Source organism: Pongo abelii, chromosome 10, assembly GCF_028885655.2.
Source record: "Pongo abelii isolate AG06213 chromosome 10, NHGRI_mPonAbe1-v2.0_pri, whole genome shotgun sequence".
Taxonomy (NCBI): domain Eukaryota; kingdom Metazoa; phylum Chordata; class Mammalia; order Primates; family Hominidae; genus Pongo; species Pongo abelii.
Window position 1 is genome coordinate 77954217 of NC_071995.2, and position 17581 is coordinate 77971797.

A 17581-nucleotide genomic window follows, 5' to 3' on the forward strand; every position below is an offset into this window, starting at 1 on the left:
CTTCCAGTCTCAGATTAAAAACTTCAAGTACTTATGATGGTTTATAAGACCATACATAATCTTGCCTCCAAATATTCCTCTGGCCTCATCTCTCATACGCTTGTCCTTGTTTACTTGGCTTCAGCCACATTGGCTTTCTTGCTATTTCTTAAAAATGCTTCTGCCCCCTGCCTTTGGGCATGCTGTTCCAAACAGACATACTTGGAATGCTTTTTCCCAGAAATCTTGATGGATCACACTACCATTTCCTTCAGTCATATCAGTGATGCTTTCCTTAACCTATTTAAAACCAAAACCCTCCTCCCTAATATGCCCTTCCCCAACATTCCTTAGGCTTTTTCTTATCCCTACTTTTTCTCCAAGGACTTGTAATTCTCCCTATAATTATTTTGTTTTTCTGCCTACATCCAATAGCATATAAGCTTCATTATGGTGGAGTTTTGTCAATTTTGTTCACTGCTTTATCCATCGCACCTAGAATAGCACCTGACACATAGTAGCACTCAATATTTGAATAACTCATCAATTTTCAATGGATTCTGATTAAATTTACAAGTCAATTCTAAACAAGTGGTGACATTTCAAGGTTTAAACTTCAGTGATCAGGTTCCTCTTAGGTGATATTCCTGTCATTGATTTTTTGCTTGCTTTTTGTCCTTCTTCTGGTTATAGCCACCTTCTTTTTTTGGGGGGACTGTACATCCTTTATATCTTCTGGCAATGCTGCTAACCATAAAACTTTACTTCTCCCTTGCTTAGAGTGGTAAATAGAGACCCAGGACTGATCAATCAGTACTCCATCTCCATGGAAAAACAGATTAGTTCAAGGGATGAAAATGGCTCATTTCCTGGGATTTCATATATTAGGTGTTGGGGTAAGAAATTACTTCTTTCCTCTGCGGCTGTTAGTCATTCATAGTCCTAAGTTTTCTCCATTTTAGTAGGACAGATGAGGTCACTGCACAGAAGAGAAGAGAGGAGACTCCCAATGGATTCTGTCTTGTCTAAGGACAGCTAGACCTCTGAACTTCCTGGTAACTTGAGCCAATATATTTTATCTATCCTCCCACCCCTAAATTTCTAGGTAATTTGAGTTTCTTCACTTGTAACTTGACAAACACTGAATAATATACTCCTCATTTTAATAGTATAACCTTATCTCCCCCCAAACAAAAATCTCTTGTTCGGTTTCTTCTTGTAGGGATTCCCTAAAAAAGATTTTTGAAGTGAATCTGCTTAACTTAAAATGAATTCATCTGATTAGGAACTTCTCCAATCCAGTTTTGGAGATTAAGGTCTTCCCTAGCATTTTTCAGATGGTGGGAGTGGTATCAGCAGAACATTCCAATATAGCTAGAGATTTGTTACCCCACTGATAATTCTTTTCACTCCTCACTAAAAGCCTTGAGAATTCTTTTTTTCTTTTTTATTCAACCCTTAGTTCTACTTCAGGCCAGGTGATCTAGATTTGAAACCTATAGGCAAGTAGTTCTCAAACTTTAGCTTGCATCATAATCCCTTGGCGAGGTTGCTGAAAAAGACTGTTGGGGCCAGGTACAGAGGCTTATGCCAGTAATCCCAGCACTTTGGGAGGCTGAGGCAAGAGGACTGCGTAAGCCCAGGAGTTTGAGACCAGCCTAGGCAACATAGGGAGACCCTGTCTCTACAAAAAATAAAAAATTAGCTGGGTGTGATGATGTACGCCTGGTAGTCCCAGCTACTCGGGAGGTTGAGACCTGGGTGGAGGATCCCTTGAGCCCAGGAGGCCAAGGCTGCAGTGAGCCATGTTCACACCACTGCACACTACTTCAGCCTGGTAGAGGAAGACTCCTTCTCAAAAACAAACAAGCAAACAAAAAAACAAAAAACAGTTGTGCTTCATCCTCAGTTTTTGATTCTGTAGGTTTGGGGTGTGGTCTGATAATCTGCATTTCTAACAAATTCCCAGATGATGCTGATACTATTGGTCACAAGATGACATTTTGAGAATTACTGATAGATTCATATGTTAATAATAGAAACTGGTTATTTTCCTTTAATCCAAGTACGCAAGTAACTAGCAGTCCTGGCATACTTAGCTGCATAAGTCATGCAGCAAATGGATGCATATTTTAGAAGTAGTAGAGTCCCTACATCATGCTGTGCCATGGTAATCTTGCACTTTATAGAATGCAGAAAGCTTGGGCCTCAAAGATAAGCAGCAGTTGTGTTGGTTTTCCTAAGAATTTAACCTTGCAAGAGATCTAGATTGTAGGACATTTGCCTCCCCACTTGGAATTTTTGGCTTTCTCTCTCTCTCTAGCAAGCAGAGAAGAGATGTAGGAGACTGCCTATTCTTTTCTTGATCAAATGTTAAGGGACTATCATCCAGCTACTTGTCTCATATGAAAAAATCTTTTTCTAATTTGATTTCCCGATACACTAGATTAGATTTGTTTGGAGGTGTATTTTTCCTTTGCCAGGGAATATGTAGTATGACTGAACACATGATCTTTTATTTTTTAACTATTACTTGTGTTACCCAAGGTTTGATATCTATATGATCTCTTTTTTAACTACTAACATAGAATACCTACATTTTAAGTTCTCACAAGTGATTTTACTAATGAACTCTATTTCCATTCAGAAAAAAGACAATTGGTAGTGTAAGTTTCTAAATACAGTTTCTGGACCAACAATATCAACATCATCAGAGAACTTGACGGAAATGCAAATTCATGGGCTCCACTCCAGACACTCAATACTGACTTAGAAACAGGAGCAACCAAAATTGTGTCTGAACAAACTTGCCAGGTGATTCAAGTTTGAAAACCACTGTTGCAGAGGAATAATTAAGCTAAACACTCCTAGGACAAGAAAGATGGTGAATATTACACACTGGGATGATATTACTGTGATACCTGTTGGAACGATAGCACAGTATTTATGGAAGCACACCTCAATATTCTAGCTGAGACAATGCAGAGACAAATGAGAACAGTGTACGTTAAGTGTACAGACCAATAGTAAAATCCATTAGAAAAATCATTTTCTGAGAACTGCTCTAAAAATGTTTATTTTGCCCAATGAACTGATATGATTTTTGAATATAACAATGACATTTATAATCAATTTTCCTATTCCTAGCTTGGTTGCTTGGAGACTCTGAAAATGTTTTATATTTAAATGAATGTTTCCTCTAGGTGATTTAGCTTAGTTTTCTAGTATAATTATCCTTATTAACAACTCACATAATTCTTTTATTTAAAAATATTTATACTTATACAGTATTTGTGGGTTTTATTAAGAAGAATTACAAATTCTTCTTGGGAAAAGGATATATAGATAAGGTTTTTGAGGGAGCAAGTCTAGCATATGGTCAATAAATATCTAAATGAAGTCCTGAATTTAGCTCTCCTGTTGCCTCTCTGACCGTCTCTCCTATTACTCTACTTCTTGCTCACTCCAATATAACCATATTAACCTTACTGTTTCTCCAACATATGAGAATATCTGCACCTCAAGGCCTTTGCTTTCATTTCTCTGCATGGAAATGCTGATCTCCTAGACATCTGCATAATTTTTGCCCAACGTTTCTTGCAGTTTTGGCTCAGATACTACATTCTCAGTGAGACCTTCTCTAATTAGTTCTCCCTTCGCTCCTGAATTCTTTTCCTGGCCTAGTTTTTGCGTGATCTCAGCTCACTGCAATCTCTGCCTCCCGAGTTCAAGCGATTCTCCTGCTTCAGCCTCTTGAGTAGCTGGAACTAAAGGCACGCACCACCACGCCCAGCTAATTTTTGTATTTTTAGTAGAGACGGGGTTTCACCATGTTGGCCAGATGGTCTTGATCTCTTGACCTCGTGATCCACCCGCCTCGGCCTCCCAAAGTGCTGGGATTACAGGCGTGAGCCATCGCGCCCGGCCCATTTTTCCCTAGTTAGCTATTATCTTGTAAGGTAACATGTAATGGATTATTTTCAATCTTTCTGCTATTTGAAAGTAGCCTCCACAAGGCAGAGATTTTATTTTTGCCTGTTTTGCTTTTGGATGTATGCCCATCACCTACAGCAGTGCTTGGCATTTAAGTGCTAACAGGAGCTTGTGAATGACTGAGACAAAGTATGCAAGAATCTGAATGTTTATATTTAATAGCTTTAAAAAGCTTTTTTAAAGATCTAGATGCTAGCCTAGATTTTTTTCTTCCACAACACATACCACAACTATTCAGATTTACTCTTTCCTCCAAAACATTTAGTAAACACCTACTACGTGCCAGGCACTGTGCTAAGTGTTGAGAACAAAGATGAATGAGATTCTGATGTTTCCTGGAGCTCATAGTAAAATAAAGGAAACAACTTTTTTAAAAAAAACACAAATACAAGATATGTGTAGGCATTTGTACACAGAAAATACTAAAACTTAGGTCCTTTCCCCTCTGATTTTTTTAATACTAGTCTCAGTAAAGCAAATACTAGACACTAGAGGGACAGTAAAGCACAAAGAATGAATGAGACAGGCAGGACTAAAGCTTCAGCCAAAAGAACAAATCACAGATTATAACATTCTTATGCAGAAGAGCATTATGTAACAAGGTTAGTCTGACCTGAAGGCTGACAAATGGCCCAGATGACCTCGGGTTATTTTGAGAAGCATTACGTAAACTTTTAAGTATCCACAATTAGTGATAATCCGGACATTCCAACAAATAAAATTATAATTATTTTCTTAACAATTATTAGCTATTATCAAGTATCGATTACAACATTTTCTAGCCCACAACACCTGTCTTTTCTATGGCAAACACATTTTGCATATGACACCTACAAACACCCTGCCACTTTTCCCTATCTTTCCTTCTCTGGTAACAGCAACTAGGGTTTATAAACAAAGCAGATTCATATGAGTAGCAGGTCAGTGTCCCTGGAGTCCTTTAGGACAGATGTGGCAGCATAGTTACAGAGGTTTACACTTTGTTTTTTCCAATGGTACAAGGAAGTCCTCTGACATCCACCTCTTAAACCTTTCTCCCTTACTGGTCTGAGTAAAAAATTAGGTGTTTATGGTAACCAAGTAAATTATTCCAAAATTTCGCTTTAAGGTATTTTAAGAAGAAACAATAACATTATGTTTTTTAAAACAAGATGCTTTGGATATATGTAATTGACTTTTATCAAATGAAGCTGAGATTTATTATCTAGATGTGATTGAATCCAAAGGACCATGTCAAAGGTTTACAGATCAGTGTCCCCATAGGGTTTGCAAAGGTATTTGATGGATTTTACCAAATTTAAATTCAAATTTTGCTAAAATGCTTTAATTTAGAAATTGTAAAAATAATGTTTAGATATAGGCAAAATTTGGACAATATTGAATACTAGTGCACTAACTTGTACTGCGAGGTTATCTTTGTGTGAGGCTTCTCCTACTCTGTACCTGTATTTGTTTTTCACTGTTGAGGCAAGTAATAGCACACTCACTCACATAAACTAGTATACTACTAGAGCATATGTACAGTATATATATTACAAAAGTTTAAGTCAGATGCATCTGCTTAGCAATGCTGTGGTCACAACCTAAGAATTGTGCAGTAACAAGTGAAGGAGTCAAGCTGCTGTCATAAAACTGTTTTATAGAGACCCATTTTGGCTACTGTTTTGGGAGGTGGGGATGTTCATATCTATGAGTTTATATAAATTCAATTTTTATGTTTTACATATTTGGTATTCCACACATTTTTCACTGGAAGAGAAAAGTCTGTTAAAACTGTAGCACTAATAACGTTGCTTATCTTACTAGGGAATAAAAAAGGAATTAAACTCTGAGCACCAATTTTTAAAAATCTATTTTTGAAGAATGCAAAGGAAATTTTTCATGCAGGTATGTTAAATCTTTTATAAACTTATAATGGACTACTGGCCATCATTAGAATTTGCACCAGAAAATCAACTAACTGCTTGAGCATTACAGCATTCCTCTGTCTAAAACAAAAAAACAAATTATAGGGCAAAGTGGTATTAAGTAAGAAGCCCTAAAAAAGGAAAAATATAGCAGGTGTCGGGGTGAGGATGTGAGATTAGAGGAGAAAAAAAAAAAATCAAGAGGCCAGGCGCGGTGGCTCACACCTGTAATCCCAACACTTTAGGAGGCCGAGGCGGGCGGATCACAAGGTCAGGAAATCGAGACTAACCTGGCTAACATGGTGAAACCCCGTCTTTACTAAAAATATAAAAAATTAGCTGGACGTGGTGGTGGGCACCTGTAGTCCCAGCTACTCGGGAGGCTGAGGCAGGAGAATGGCATGAACCTGGGAGGCGCAGCTTGCAGTGAGCCGAGATCACTGGACTCCAGCCTGGGCGACAGAGTGAGACTCCGTCTCAAAAAAAAAATCAAGAAATGCCATCCTCAAAGATAATCAAATATTTTAAGCCTAAGTATACAGACTCAAGAAACTTATGCAATTACATGAAAATAAACTATGCAACTAACTGGTATATGAAAAAAAAGTCCTGGATTCAGAGTTGGGAAAAACCACCACCACAAAGTATCGGTTAAGAGTTTTGTGTTGTACCAGGCTTTGCATGCTGAACCAATAAAGAATCCATAAACCTCAGCTTTCTCACCTGTAAAATGGAGCACTTCAAGGATCAAATGAGATATGCTATTGAAACAGACCTGTAAGAAAAACAGAGTGAGAAAGGGGGGAGAAAACAAATCTCTTCTTTTCCACTATCACTCTTCCAGACCTACAACCACCAATTACATGTTCTATTAGTTATATACTGTTGAGGACAGAATCTGCTAATATCCTTCATTTCTTCAAACTTTTCCCCTTTTCCTTCAGCTTGTTAAAAGTGAAAATGCAGTTGGTTTATGAGACCCAGACATTTACTGGAATTTCAGCGGGGACGTGTTGGGATAGCTTGGCTCAAAAGATCTTACTTCTAATAACCTTTAGACAACTTTTAATAAAAAAAACTTTGAAGTTACAGTAATAAGGTAGAATCTATTATTTATGTTACCTTATTATAGAAATAAATCTCACACTTCTGACTCCTGTAATTTTATTTTAAATTTAGTACTTTTGTAATCTGGTTATTTTATAGGCAAGGAACGGCAATATAATACTCTCCACATCACTTACCTAAGAGAAAGAGCACTCGTTTGTATGGCAATTAACGCCAGAGAACCTTTCCAAAATCAAAGTCAAGAAATGGATTTAGTTATAGAGAGATTAGTAAAATATGAAAATAATCAATATTTCACTCTAAACCCAATACTTTGAGAGTTCTCATATGTACATTATCCCTGCTGAACATCATATTCAGATACAGAGACCACACACATACAGTGTAAACATGGAACATCAAAGCAGACCTCATCAGCCAGCTTTCATCTTTGCAAACAAAGGTTATCATTACCAAGATAGAGCTAATGAATAGTTAGTTAATAATTTTTAGTGGAGTTTGTTCTGTGTTCTGCTTATAATGTCAAAGTGAAGGATAATCTACAAAGCCATTTATTATGCCCTATGGGAAATGTATTGGGATTGGGAGTCATGACTGTCTCAGATTAGCCAGGGAAGATTAAGTAGTAATATACTTTTAAGCAAAAGAATAAAGTTAGCCTAATGGATTAGAAAATATCTACTTTACTTTTTTATATGAATACTCCTCTAGAGTTCTATAGTAGCTTTTATTTGGCTTTCAAGTATTTGCATGTAAAATGCTTGTTTTTTTTATGGAGGACAAATAACAGTAAAACCTACCATTCTGAGCATAAATAGGTGAAGTACTGGAAATAGAAATAATAGAATTCAATCCTTGTTGTATTAGTCAATATTAATTTAGTCAATTGTATTAATTTAGGCTTACTACCAGTCCCCTATCAAAGTTCCAAAATCAAAAGTGCCTTTTTTGTTGTTGTTGTTTTTTTTTGAGACGGAGTCTCTGTCACCCAGGCTAAAGTGCAGTGGCACAATCTTGGCTCACTGCAACCTCTGCCTCCCTGGTTCAAGTGATTCTCCTGTCTCAGCCTCCTGAGTAGCTGGGACTACAGGCGAGTGCCATCATACCTGGCTAATTTTTTATTTTTAGTAGAAACGGGGTTTTGCCCTGTTGGCCAGGCTGGTCTCAAACTCCTGACCTCAGAGGATCCTCCCGCCTGGGCCTCCCAACCATGCCTGGCTAAAAGTGCCTCTTATTTATAGATATGTTAGCAGGTCGAACCCTGGACAAATCTAAATTGGAAAATGATCTAATATTAAACTGTATGTTTCAATGGAATATTACCTTTATATGTATCACTAAGCCTATGTTTGCAGATAAGAAAAAGCATAGGTTTACTTTAAAAAAAAAAAAAAAATGTTTATGGAAGCGAAATCTTGTGCTACAAAGCAACTACCCTGAAACTCACTGTTATTATTTTTTACCCACTTATTATCATAAAAAAACTAGTTCTCAGATTCTGCGTACAGACAGCTTTATGTAAAATATATAAACATTTGTCCAAATTGGTACACAGATTGCATAAATATGGCAATTAAGATTGCATTTACAGATGTGCATGTACAATGCTGTGCAAATTATCACAATATTACAATTTCAGAAATTATTCAAATTGGTATCCAAGTAAAGCAATTAGTGAAAAAATACCCATGCAGAATTTAAATATCTCAGAACAAAATTTAAAATGTCTTCATTAAAAGTTCACACATTTAAAATAGTTTTATTCATTTTATTTGTATATGTCAAAATACATTTTTATTTCCAAAATAGTGGGTTTTGCAACTAGTTTCATGCAGAAACAAGGTCTGCTCAATACTACCAATAAAATCAATATAGCACAGTAGCTGTTCAGTTTTAGATACAAAGAATAAATAACCTAAATACAAAACACTAAAATATTAGAAACATGTATTTAATCATTCTTCACAGGCATCCAAACTTCACAAATATAAACCATAGCATGCCTAACTGTTGTGCAACCAGAACATGTTGCGGTCACTCAAACTGATCAGTTATCTGTATATTTTACCTCCACATAAGACCATGGAAATTCTCAGTATTCAGACCTACCATTCATACAGTTCAAATATAACCAAAAATAAAACTCCCACAACTATCCTTGTACCTTTAAAATCAAGAATCCTGAGCTTGGTAGTAAGAGCATAACCTTATATCTTCATAAAACCAATCAAGAGAGAGAGGACTTAAAATCCTGCTTACCAAAACACCCTTCCCCAACCCCAAAGTAATCTAAAATAGGCAGTAGAACACAATGACCTTTTAAAATGAAGGGGTACAAATTCACATTTAATATAGTATACAATACAATCAATAATACAATCAGCTACTATAAGCTTTACAATGTACAATTTATTCAAATGGCTGAACTGTTCAGTGGTTAAGGAGACAGTTATGTGCCAGAAAGATGTAGTATTTTTTGCATGGTTTAATGAAATATAAAAGCTATTTGTCCAAATAAAAGCCATCTTCACTATGTACTTGGTTTTGCGCTTTTTTTTCCCTTAAAAAAAAAGGCCACTGAAATGTATAAAATGGTCTGAACATGATGGTGGTATCAAAGTCGATGCCTCTTCACATGGCAATAACAGTGCATTTAACATTAACTCACGGGTTAATTCTGCAAATGATTTCATAGCATTACTTTGGCTAGCACAACAGTTTTAGACAGCACTCAGATAAATATAGGTATGTGAAATGTAAAGCAATTATCTTATGCAACTTTAATTATGGTTGAGTACTATCAAATGAAAACTGAAAATAAAAGCACTTTACAGTAGGAAACTTTTGTAAAGATAGGGCTCCACATAATGTGTAACTTTTAAAGTCTTTATATCACATTGTTAGCAAATTTTGTTTTTTAACACTATCATGGAGTAGCCTACTCTGCATTAGCAGACATTTGAAATAAGAAATAGTCAAGCATGCCATGTGGTGGGCTAAAAATCAAAACAATACACTTATTTGTATATACAGCATCACTCAGTACCTGCTAAAATGAATGTGAAGATTACAGAATCTAACATCTTATACTACAATAAAAAAAAAAAGTGACCAATGAAGCAGAAAATAGGAATTAAAAGATCTAATCTCAAATGACTTTAAAGCATTCATATAAGAAATAAATGCATATTGCACAAACAGTGAAAGCATATGTTCCACCAAGCAATTCAGTTCCAGGTGGGAGACAACACAGCATTAGCCTAATACATGACAATAATCACAGAAGAGCAAGTGTTCTTTTCTGTAATGAAAAAGCTGTGAAAACATAGAAGACTCTGCCACATGAAGAGTTTAGAAGGAAAAAATACAAACCCAAACTCAGATGAAAAGCCAAAAAATTTAAATATTGAAAAACTGGAAACTGTGGCACATCAAAAAATGTTGAGTAACTGTCTTCTGTGAGAGCTGAAAGTTTTTGTTGACACAAAAGTATTTATGTACAACTAAGGCTTACTGGTTAAATATCTGAGGCATATCTGGCCTTGAACACTTTCCTTATATGCTGGAGCTGTAAACAAGTTTTCTCAGTCATTAAAAAAAAATCTTCTCAGCAGCTGCATTAACATGAAACAATGGTCTTGATTTAAAAAAAAAAAAAAAAAAACCAACAACAACAAAAACACCCCAGAAAATTAAACAAAATAAAACAAAAATTCTAGATAAGAGGGCATTTGGCAGGATATCCGAAAATGACAGTCTCCAAGGATTCTTCCCAGACTTCCAGTGACTGCCAATTATGGTCCACTGGGTTACTAATATGTGCAATTCCATTACTTGCTGCCTTTTTTTTTTCTTTTTTTTATTTGGAAAGTTTGCTTATAACTCTGATCAAGGCCCCATTTTCATCCTTTAGCCTCTGGTTGTCTGCTTTTAGGTCTGGTAACATCTATAAAGAGAAAAATTGAAGATCAAGTTTTACCTTCCATAAAAAGATAAAACATTCTTAATAAATGTTATATTTTCACCACAAAACACATGATCAAACTTTGTCAGTTATATATATTTCTAGTATCTAAAACATGTATCAGGAAGAAGGAAAAAAACCACACCTGGATTTGTAAAGCTAATTAGTTTCATAAATGCTGGAATGAAAGGTTTATTCTCTCCAAATTGTCCATTGAAATTCACTAAATCACTTGATTTTATGACTCACAAGCACACCACATTCCAGCAGCCAAGACAATGAAGCCTGTTTTTGTTAGGATAGGCTCTTAAAAGAGGTTCCTGTCAGCACCTAAACCAAAGAGTTTTGCTTTATGTATGTCAGACCTAAAATCATAATACTTAATATTGTTCCACAGGAAAGCCAAACTACCTAGGAAAACATTGAGGAAATTAGACTTGTTCTAAATTATTAAAATTCCTTAAAGGATTCACCTATAGTACCTCAGTTTAAAATGCCTAAACAATGTCCGATCCCAGATAGATGCTTATTAAATGGTAACAAGCAATTACTATTATTAGAATAGTGTATCATGTTTAAGCTAAAGTAGTAAGTCTGTATCTATGATCCAACTATTACAAAAATAACCAATTTTGAAGCAAACAGCCTCATATCTTCAAACAATGCATCTCAATTTTCTGTTGTTTTACAGACAAATTGATGAAGGGGGTCAAAATAGTACAAGTTAACTGAATATTCTACTAAGGATGTTTAAAACTGTTCTTTGCCAGTTTCACTAGGAAATGAAATAGCTCATATTTTTGGTCCCTAAACCATACTTTCCAAAATAGTCCTCTTTCCTCAGTTTTCAAAATGTATTAGATTATCTAACTTGATAAAAGTAAAACTTCTATTTGCAAAACTACCTTAAGCAAAATCTTTAGGAAGATTTAATTTTACGTGGAACCAATATGTTCTTATCTGTGTTCAGAATCTTTAAGATATAAAATATAGTAATCTTAAGTTTATTCATTTGAATATTTGTAATAGAAAACTGAATATAAACTAATGTGGTTCTGACTTCAATTGACATTATTTTGAAAAACAGATAATGCATGCTTAATCTTCAGCTTCAAAATATATTAATTATATGTAAAATGTTATATACTGTGTTTTCTCTCTAGTAAAGAACTGTAAATAATAGTCATATTTTAAATCCTAAAATATCTGTATAGCTAAGTAATGTGCAAAAGCTTTACAAAAGTACAGATAAGTCTTTAACTTAAATTCCAAAATCATCCCTAATTTTACTGTAGCTCATCAATTGCAATATACAATTAGTGAGAATTTCTAACATTCTAAGAAGCCATGCATAATTAGTTATATGATATGCTCCAGACACAATGGCATTAATTTGTAAAAGTGAGCTCTTACAAAACACTCCTACTAATATAAAAACACCTGCCTGGCTCTACCAAGAAGAAATGATGAAACTAAAAATTATAGGTTCACAGACTGCAGTTGCCTATAGAACCCTGAGCGCTTGGCTACCACTCTTGTCAAGGCCCTATTCTCAGTCAGCAGTCGCTCATTTAACTCCCTCAGAGATTGAATTTGCTTTATTTGGTGCAGGTTCTGCAGGAATCAGAACATAAAGAAATAGGAATAAAAAATAAGAAAATGGAAAAGAGTATAATAAGAATATAGAGAATCACAGGTAATTTTTTTAAAATATTACATCTTAAAGGAATAAGAGATTCAGAAAAGTAAACACTATTCCTAAAATTCTATTTCAAACTAAATAATACATAAGCAAACAAAATACAAAAGATTTGTCTCCAATCTTCAAAGCCATTCAATAATAATGGTCTAATAATAAACCAAACAATTTAATAATGAAACATCTACATCTTGAACTTCTAATTCTATGGGTAAAATATACTATGCATTGGTTCATTAATTCACAATGTGATAAAGATTTTATGAAGGACAGTGTGGTAAGAGGTAATCAATTAACTATGCTACTTGTGAAGACATTCGAAACATAATTATTTCTATAGGTAATATGGAGTTTGATAAAATACAGTTCTGTCTGTTCACTCCCCTAATGTCCTTTACTTTCAAAGGAGAACATTTTATAGTAACCCCCTCCACTACTTACTCGCCAAAAAACATGAAAGTATATAGAAACATAAAGAATAAATGATAAATCCTACATCCTATTATTATTATCTAACTTTTTCTATACCTGAACAGCAAAAGTGCTACACAAATTGATTATCAAAATAATTTGGGTTTTATTTTTTATTTTATTTTTGCTCCTTCTTTTCATAGGTGTTAAGATTTGGGTTTTAGACCCTCTTCTTGCTCACTAAAACCTGGATTCAGGAAGAAAGAGAAGCACCAGATATAGACAGTTCACAAATTGGGTAATCAGCTTTGAGAACAATTAATGTAAACCATATCTATAATAGTATTTTAAACATTAATACATAAACAGCACTCTCTCTCATAAATAACATAGTTTACTTACTTTGAGCTCTTCTTCCATTTCAGATATTCTTCTTTCTAGAGCTCTTCGTTCCTAGATCGATTTAAGGTACCAATGTTAGTTATATAATTATTATATTCTTAAGTCTTCTTCTATATTGTGAAATAGTGATACTTCAGAATTAAAGGTCCAATCAGGAGCAGTGTAGAAAAGATGTGATGCCAGTGATATGTAAAAAGCTTTCCAAAATTTGACAAAAATAAATATGAAGATCTTTATCCTTAGAGTACAAGCTCTTAATTTAAAGCTTTGACTTTCTGGGAAGATGCTATAAAACATGTTCAAACTACTTTTTGAGTTCATGTAAAACTTAGAGTGAATCAATACTCAAGACTGAAGACTGTACAGAAAAGAAAAACAAAACTCACACAAAGATGCAATCATATTACAGTGACAGAAGCAGAAAAGCAAGAAGCAAACATGCCTAAAATATGTGTACTTTGCAATTTCAGGGGAATGTAAGAGAAGCTCATTTCCTCCACCCACAATGTGTACTAGCCATTATTTATCCAACTGACTTTATAGCTTTGTATTTAGGTTGACATTATGTGTAGCATTAATGCAGTGAATGTAACAGAGAAGCAACTGCAGCGTTTATTTTAACCTTGTTTCAAAGAGTGACAGGCAAAGCCAACACACAACGCATCATTGCAGTGTACTGTTTTATTCTCCCTTAAATGATAAGCATTTTGGGGTGTTATGCAAAAAGCAAGCAGCAGTAATTGATGAGCTGTAAAACTGGTTAGGTCATACCGCCCAGAGGATACTGACTCTTGCCGGTCACCTTTCAGATACAAACCATTTAAATTTAGTTTAATCACACTGAAACTATTTCCAAGACATTCTTTCCCAGATTAATAACAAATGCTGATATTTAGTCAAGCAGTACATTTACTGTAAATGTTAATGTTTTTAGGGTATGTGATTTTAAAAAGTAGACAGAATCCTACTGATCGTCTTTTAAGTACCATGTTATTCTAACATCGGCATGCCTAAACATTATTATATAGACAAAAACATTATTTTCAATACATAGATCTTTCTTCTACTAAATAATAGTCATGACAAATTCATACAAATCATCACACTTCTCAAAATACTAGCACATAAAGTGTCATATTTGATCTTTACCACTTTGCAAAATATCAGAAATAGAATATTTCTTCTGAGAGGTAATCTCCCTATGAGCCTCAATTTTATTAGGTGTCTTCAAGATTTTAACTTAGTGGTAAAGTAAGACAAGAAAACTACACCCAACTGCCTGATTCTATTAGCTCAATGAAATTGACATCTGTAAAATGGTATGAAATTTCTTATGTTTGACAAACATATTAACATTAAAAAATATAACTGGCCAGGCACAATGGCTCAAGCCTGTAATCCCAGCACTTTGGGAGGCCTAGGTGGAAGGATGGCATAAAGCCAAGAGTTCAAGACCAGCCTGGGCAACAAAGTGAGACCTTGTCTCCAAAAAGAAATTAAAAAAATAGCTGGGTGTGGAGGCATGCACCTGTAGTGCCAGCTATTCTGGAGGCTGATGTGGGAGGATTGATTGAACCCAGGAATTGGAGGATGCAGTGATTCGTGATTGTGCCACTGTACTCCAGCCTGGGTGACAGAGCAATATTCTGTCTCTTTAAAAAACAGACAAACAACGACAACAAGAAAAAACACAAGGAAAAAAAATATGGTTGAGACAAAATGCATGTAAAGTGTTTAATTTTGTGCCTGCCTGATATACAGAGAATGATGAATAAATGTTAGCAGTTACTATTAATACCGTGATTATAGAGAGTGGATTAGCTACTTTGTAATTTATCTGCATTTGACAAGCAGAAAAAGGAGGTCAGGTGAGCTTGTCAGAGTATGAATGTGTCTGCATCGTGTGTATGTTAGAAAAAAAAAGTATCAAAATATCAGCTATCTCTGCATGACAGATTACAGATAATTTAATATTTTCTTTTGTTAAAGTTTCTGTAATAAACATATATTACTTTCATAAGAAAAATTAAATATTTAAAATTGTGATTGTATTTGAAAAATAAATACTACTTTAAGTACAGTTTGTTATCCATGCCTTTCATCTCAACTGTTAGTATAACAGAGAACTGATTTTATTATTTCTGCCTATCCTGGAGATAAAATTCAGTAACAGTTAAATATTCTAACAGGATATAATATTAAATTTATTAAAACAATATTTTAGCAATTATTATGTCCATTTTGAAAACATGACTCAGAACACTAATTTTTAAAACTTGCAGAAAGCATAATAAAATGGTAGCTATTGCAAGGTACAACTAGCAAATGACACAGACATTAAAACACTTTTTATATTTTTTTTAGCCATTTCTCTTTTTTTTGGTGAAAAAAGCAAATTGGTTATTTTAAAATAGAATGGAAGAAAAATGTTTTTATATCAATAGCTCCTAAGTATTTACTCTTTGATCATAGCTACCAGCATGTCATTTCTTCTCTGGTCGAAACCCTACCAAGTCTAGCTACTGCTCAGCTACACTGAAAACAATCTTTGGGCACTTTTCCTTTAACTTTTGGATCATTTATACATTCTCAACTCATCAGGCTAAACTTGTGCAGCTATTCCTATGACTACTCCTAGACCTTTGAGCAACAATAAGTGAAGAGAAATACAAGTGAATGTATTACAGTCAATAAAAACTTGCAGAAAGACATCAAGTGGCATAAGGATTTTCTTGTAATCATTTTTTTTGTTTAAAATATCCTACTTAAGTTAAATATTTAAACTCAAAATTTAATAAAATTATTAAATTAACTTTAAAAAGAATTTGAAAATTTGATGTTCCAGATTTAAAAACTTTATTTCAAGAATGGAAGTATTTTAGGTTTATAAAGAATTAAAATAAATGTATTTATGATTAAAACGTTTCAGGTACAGACCATAAGAGATATACGGCATTTCAAAAATATCAAATTCACTATCAAAATGTGTATAGTACATTTCAGAATCAAGTTTTTAAAAATTCATTAAAAGAATTATGTGGTAAATTAAATTTTATTTAACAAGGTCATTTCATACCTAGAGAAACCCCACAGAATTCTATAAAGAAGTTGCTGTAAAATACATTAACTCAATAAATATTTAAACTAATTAAAACTGTCATCCGTAATAACAAAACAAAAACAAAAAACCTACCATTGTTTACCTAAAACAAGAAAGAAAAAAATAATTATTTAATAAGTGGGACACTTACCCTTTTTTCCATTTCCAACAGTGACCTATCAGCAAATCTTTCTTGTCTCTGCAACGAAGAAATTATAAGAGATAAGTGCAAAAAAGATTGAGGGGAGACCACAGTAATTCTCTTTTAATGGGTATTAAATCACAATATTCAAGTGGAGTAAAACACAGGTTCGTGAGTAAAGCAGAGAAAACAGGATTTGTATTAAAATAATAAAGAGTGAAATGAATGTTTAGAAATAGAATGGTAACCAGAGCTCTCATTTTATGTTCTCTATCACTTTTCCCCAGGAACTTTCATAGTTTAGTTGGGCGTGAGGGTGAGTGAGTGAGTATGTGGAAGAAAAACAAAAAAAACTGTAGCTTTCCTTCTGAAGCTGAAATTCTTTCCTTTCCTACACCATCAGGGGTGGCAAATCAGAATGGTCAGATTCCAGGACCTTGATTGAAATATATTCATTAGCAGGTTGAATGACTCTGTATCCATGCAGCCAGACCAGTAAACTGGCCTTTTTATCTTCTCCCACAGCTATCTTGGTCTTGGCTCACCACTCTAGGTTTCTTTTCCAATCATCCATGCTCCACAATTGGTTCACATCCTCTTTCACTTATAAGAAATTCTAGCTGTACAGCTTTCTTCTGCTGGTGAGCTCAGGCCTTTCATTTTTTCCACTTCCTGTAATATCTGACCAGCTCAAAGCTGATAAAATCCTGAGATTTAAGCTTGGCTTTAAGGGATGGAAAAGCACCTTGGGTTTCAGCCTACATGTTGTATCCTGTACTGAAGAGCTCTGGACATTGAGCACAGGCACAGTTTAAGAACAAAAAAAAAAAGAAAAGAAAAGAAAAAAAACAGTGGCATCTTAGATTTTATTTACATTGATCTCTGTACAAACATCTCCCTTGGAATTCCTGGTCAA

At 34.4% G+C, this 17581-nt stretch overlaps 1 protein-coding gene across 5 annotated transcripts in view; it reads right to left on the bottom strand.

The window, feature by feature from the left end:
* Positions 1–8701: 8701 nt before the first annotated feature.
* PPP1R12A (protein phosphatase 1 regulatory subunit 12A) overlaps positions 8702–17581 on the bottom strand; it is a 166306-nt gene continuing 157426 nt past the window's right edge. For all 5 annotated transcript variants that reach the window (XM_024257404.3, XM_024257406.3, XM_024257405.2 and 2 more), the window contains 3 exons: positions 16675–16722; positions 13424–13474; positions 8702–10893 (listed from right to left, as the gene is read on the bottom strand). In XM_024257404.3, coding sequence (XP_024113172.2) covers positions 10807–10893; positions 13424–13474; positions 16675–16722 — 186 coding nt within the window. In that variant the 3' untranslated portion in view covers positions 8702–10806. The remainder of the gene's footprint in view (positions 10894–13423; positions 13475–16674; positions 16723–17581) is intronic.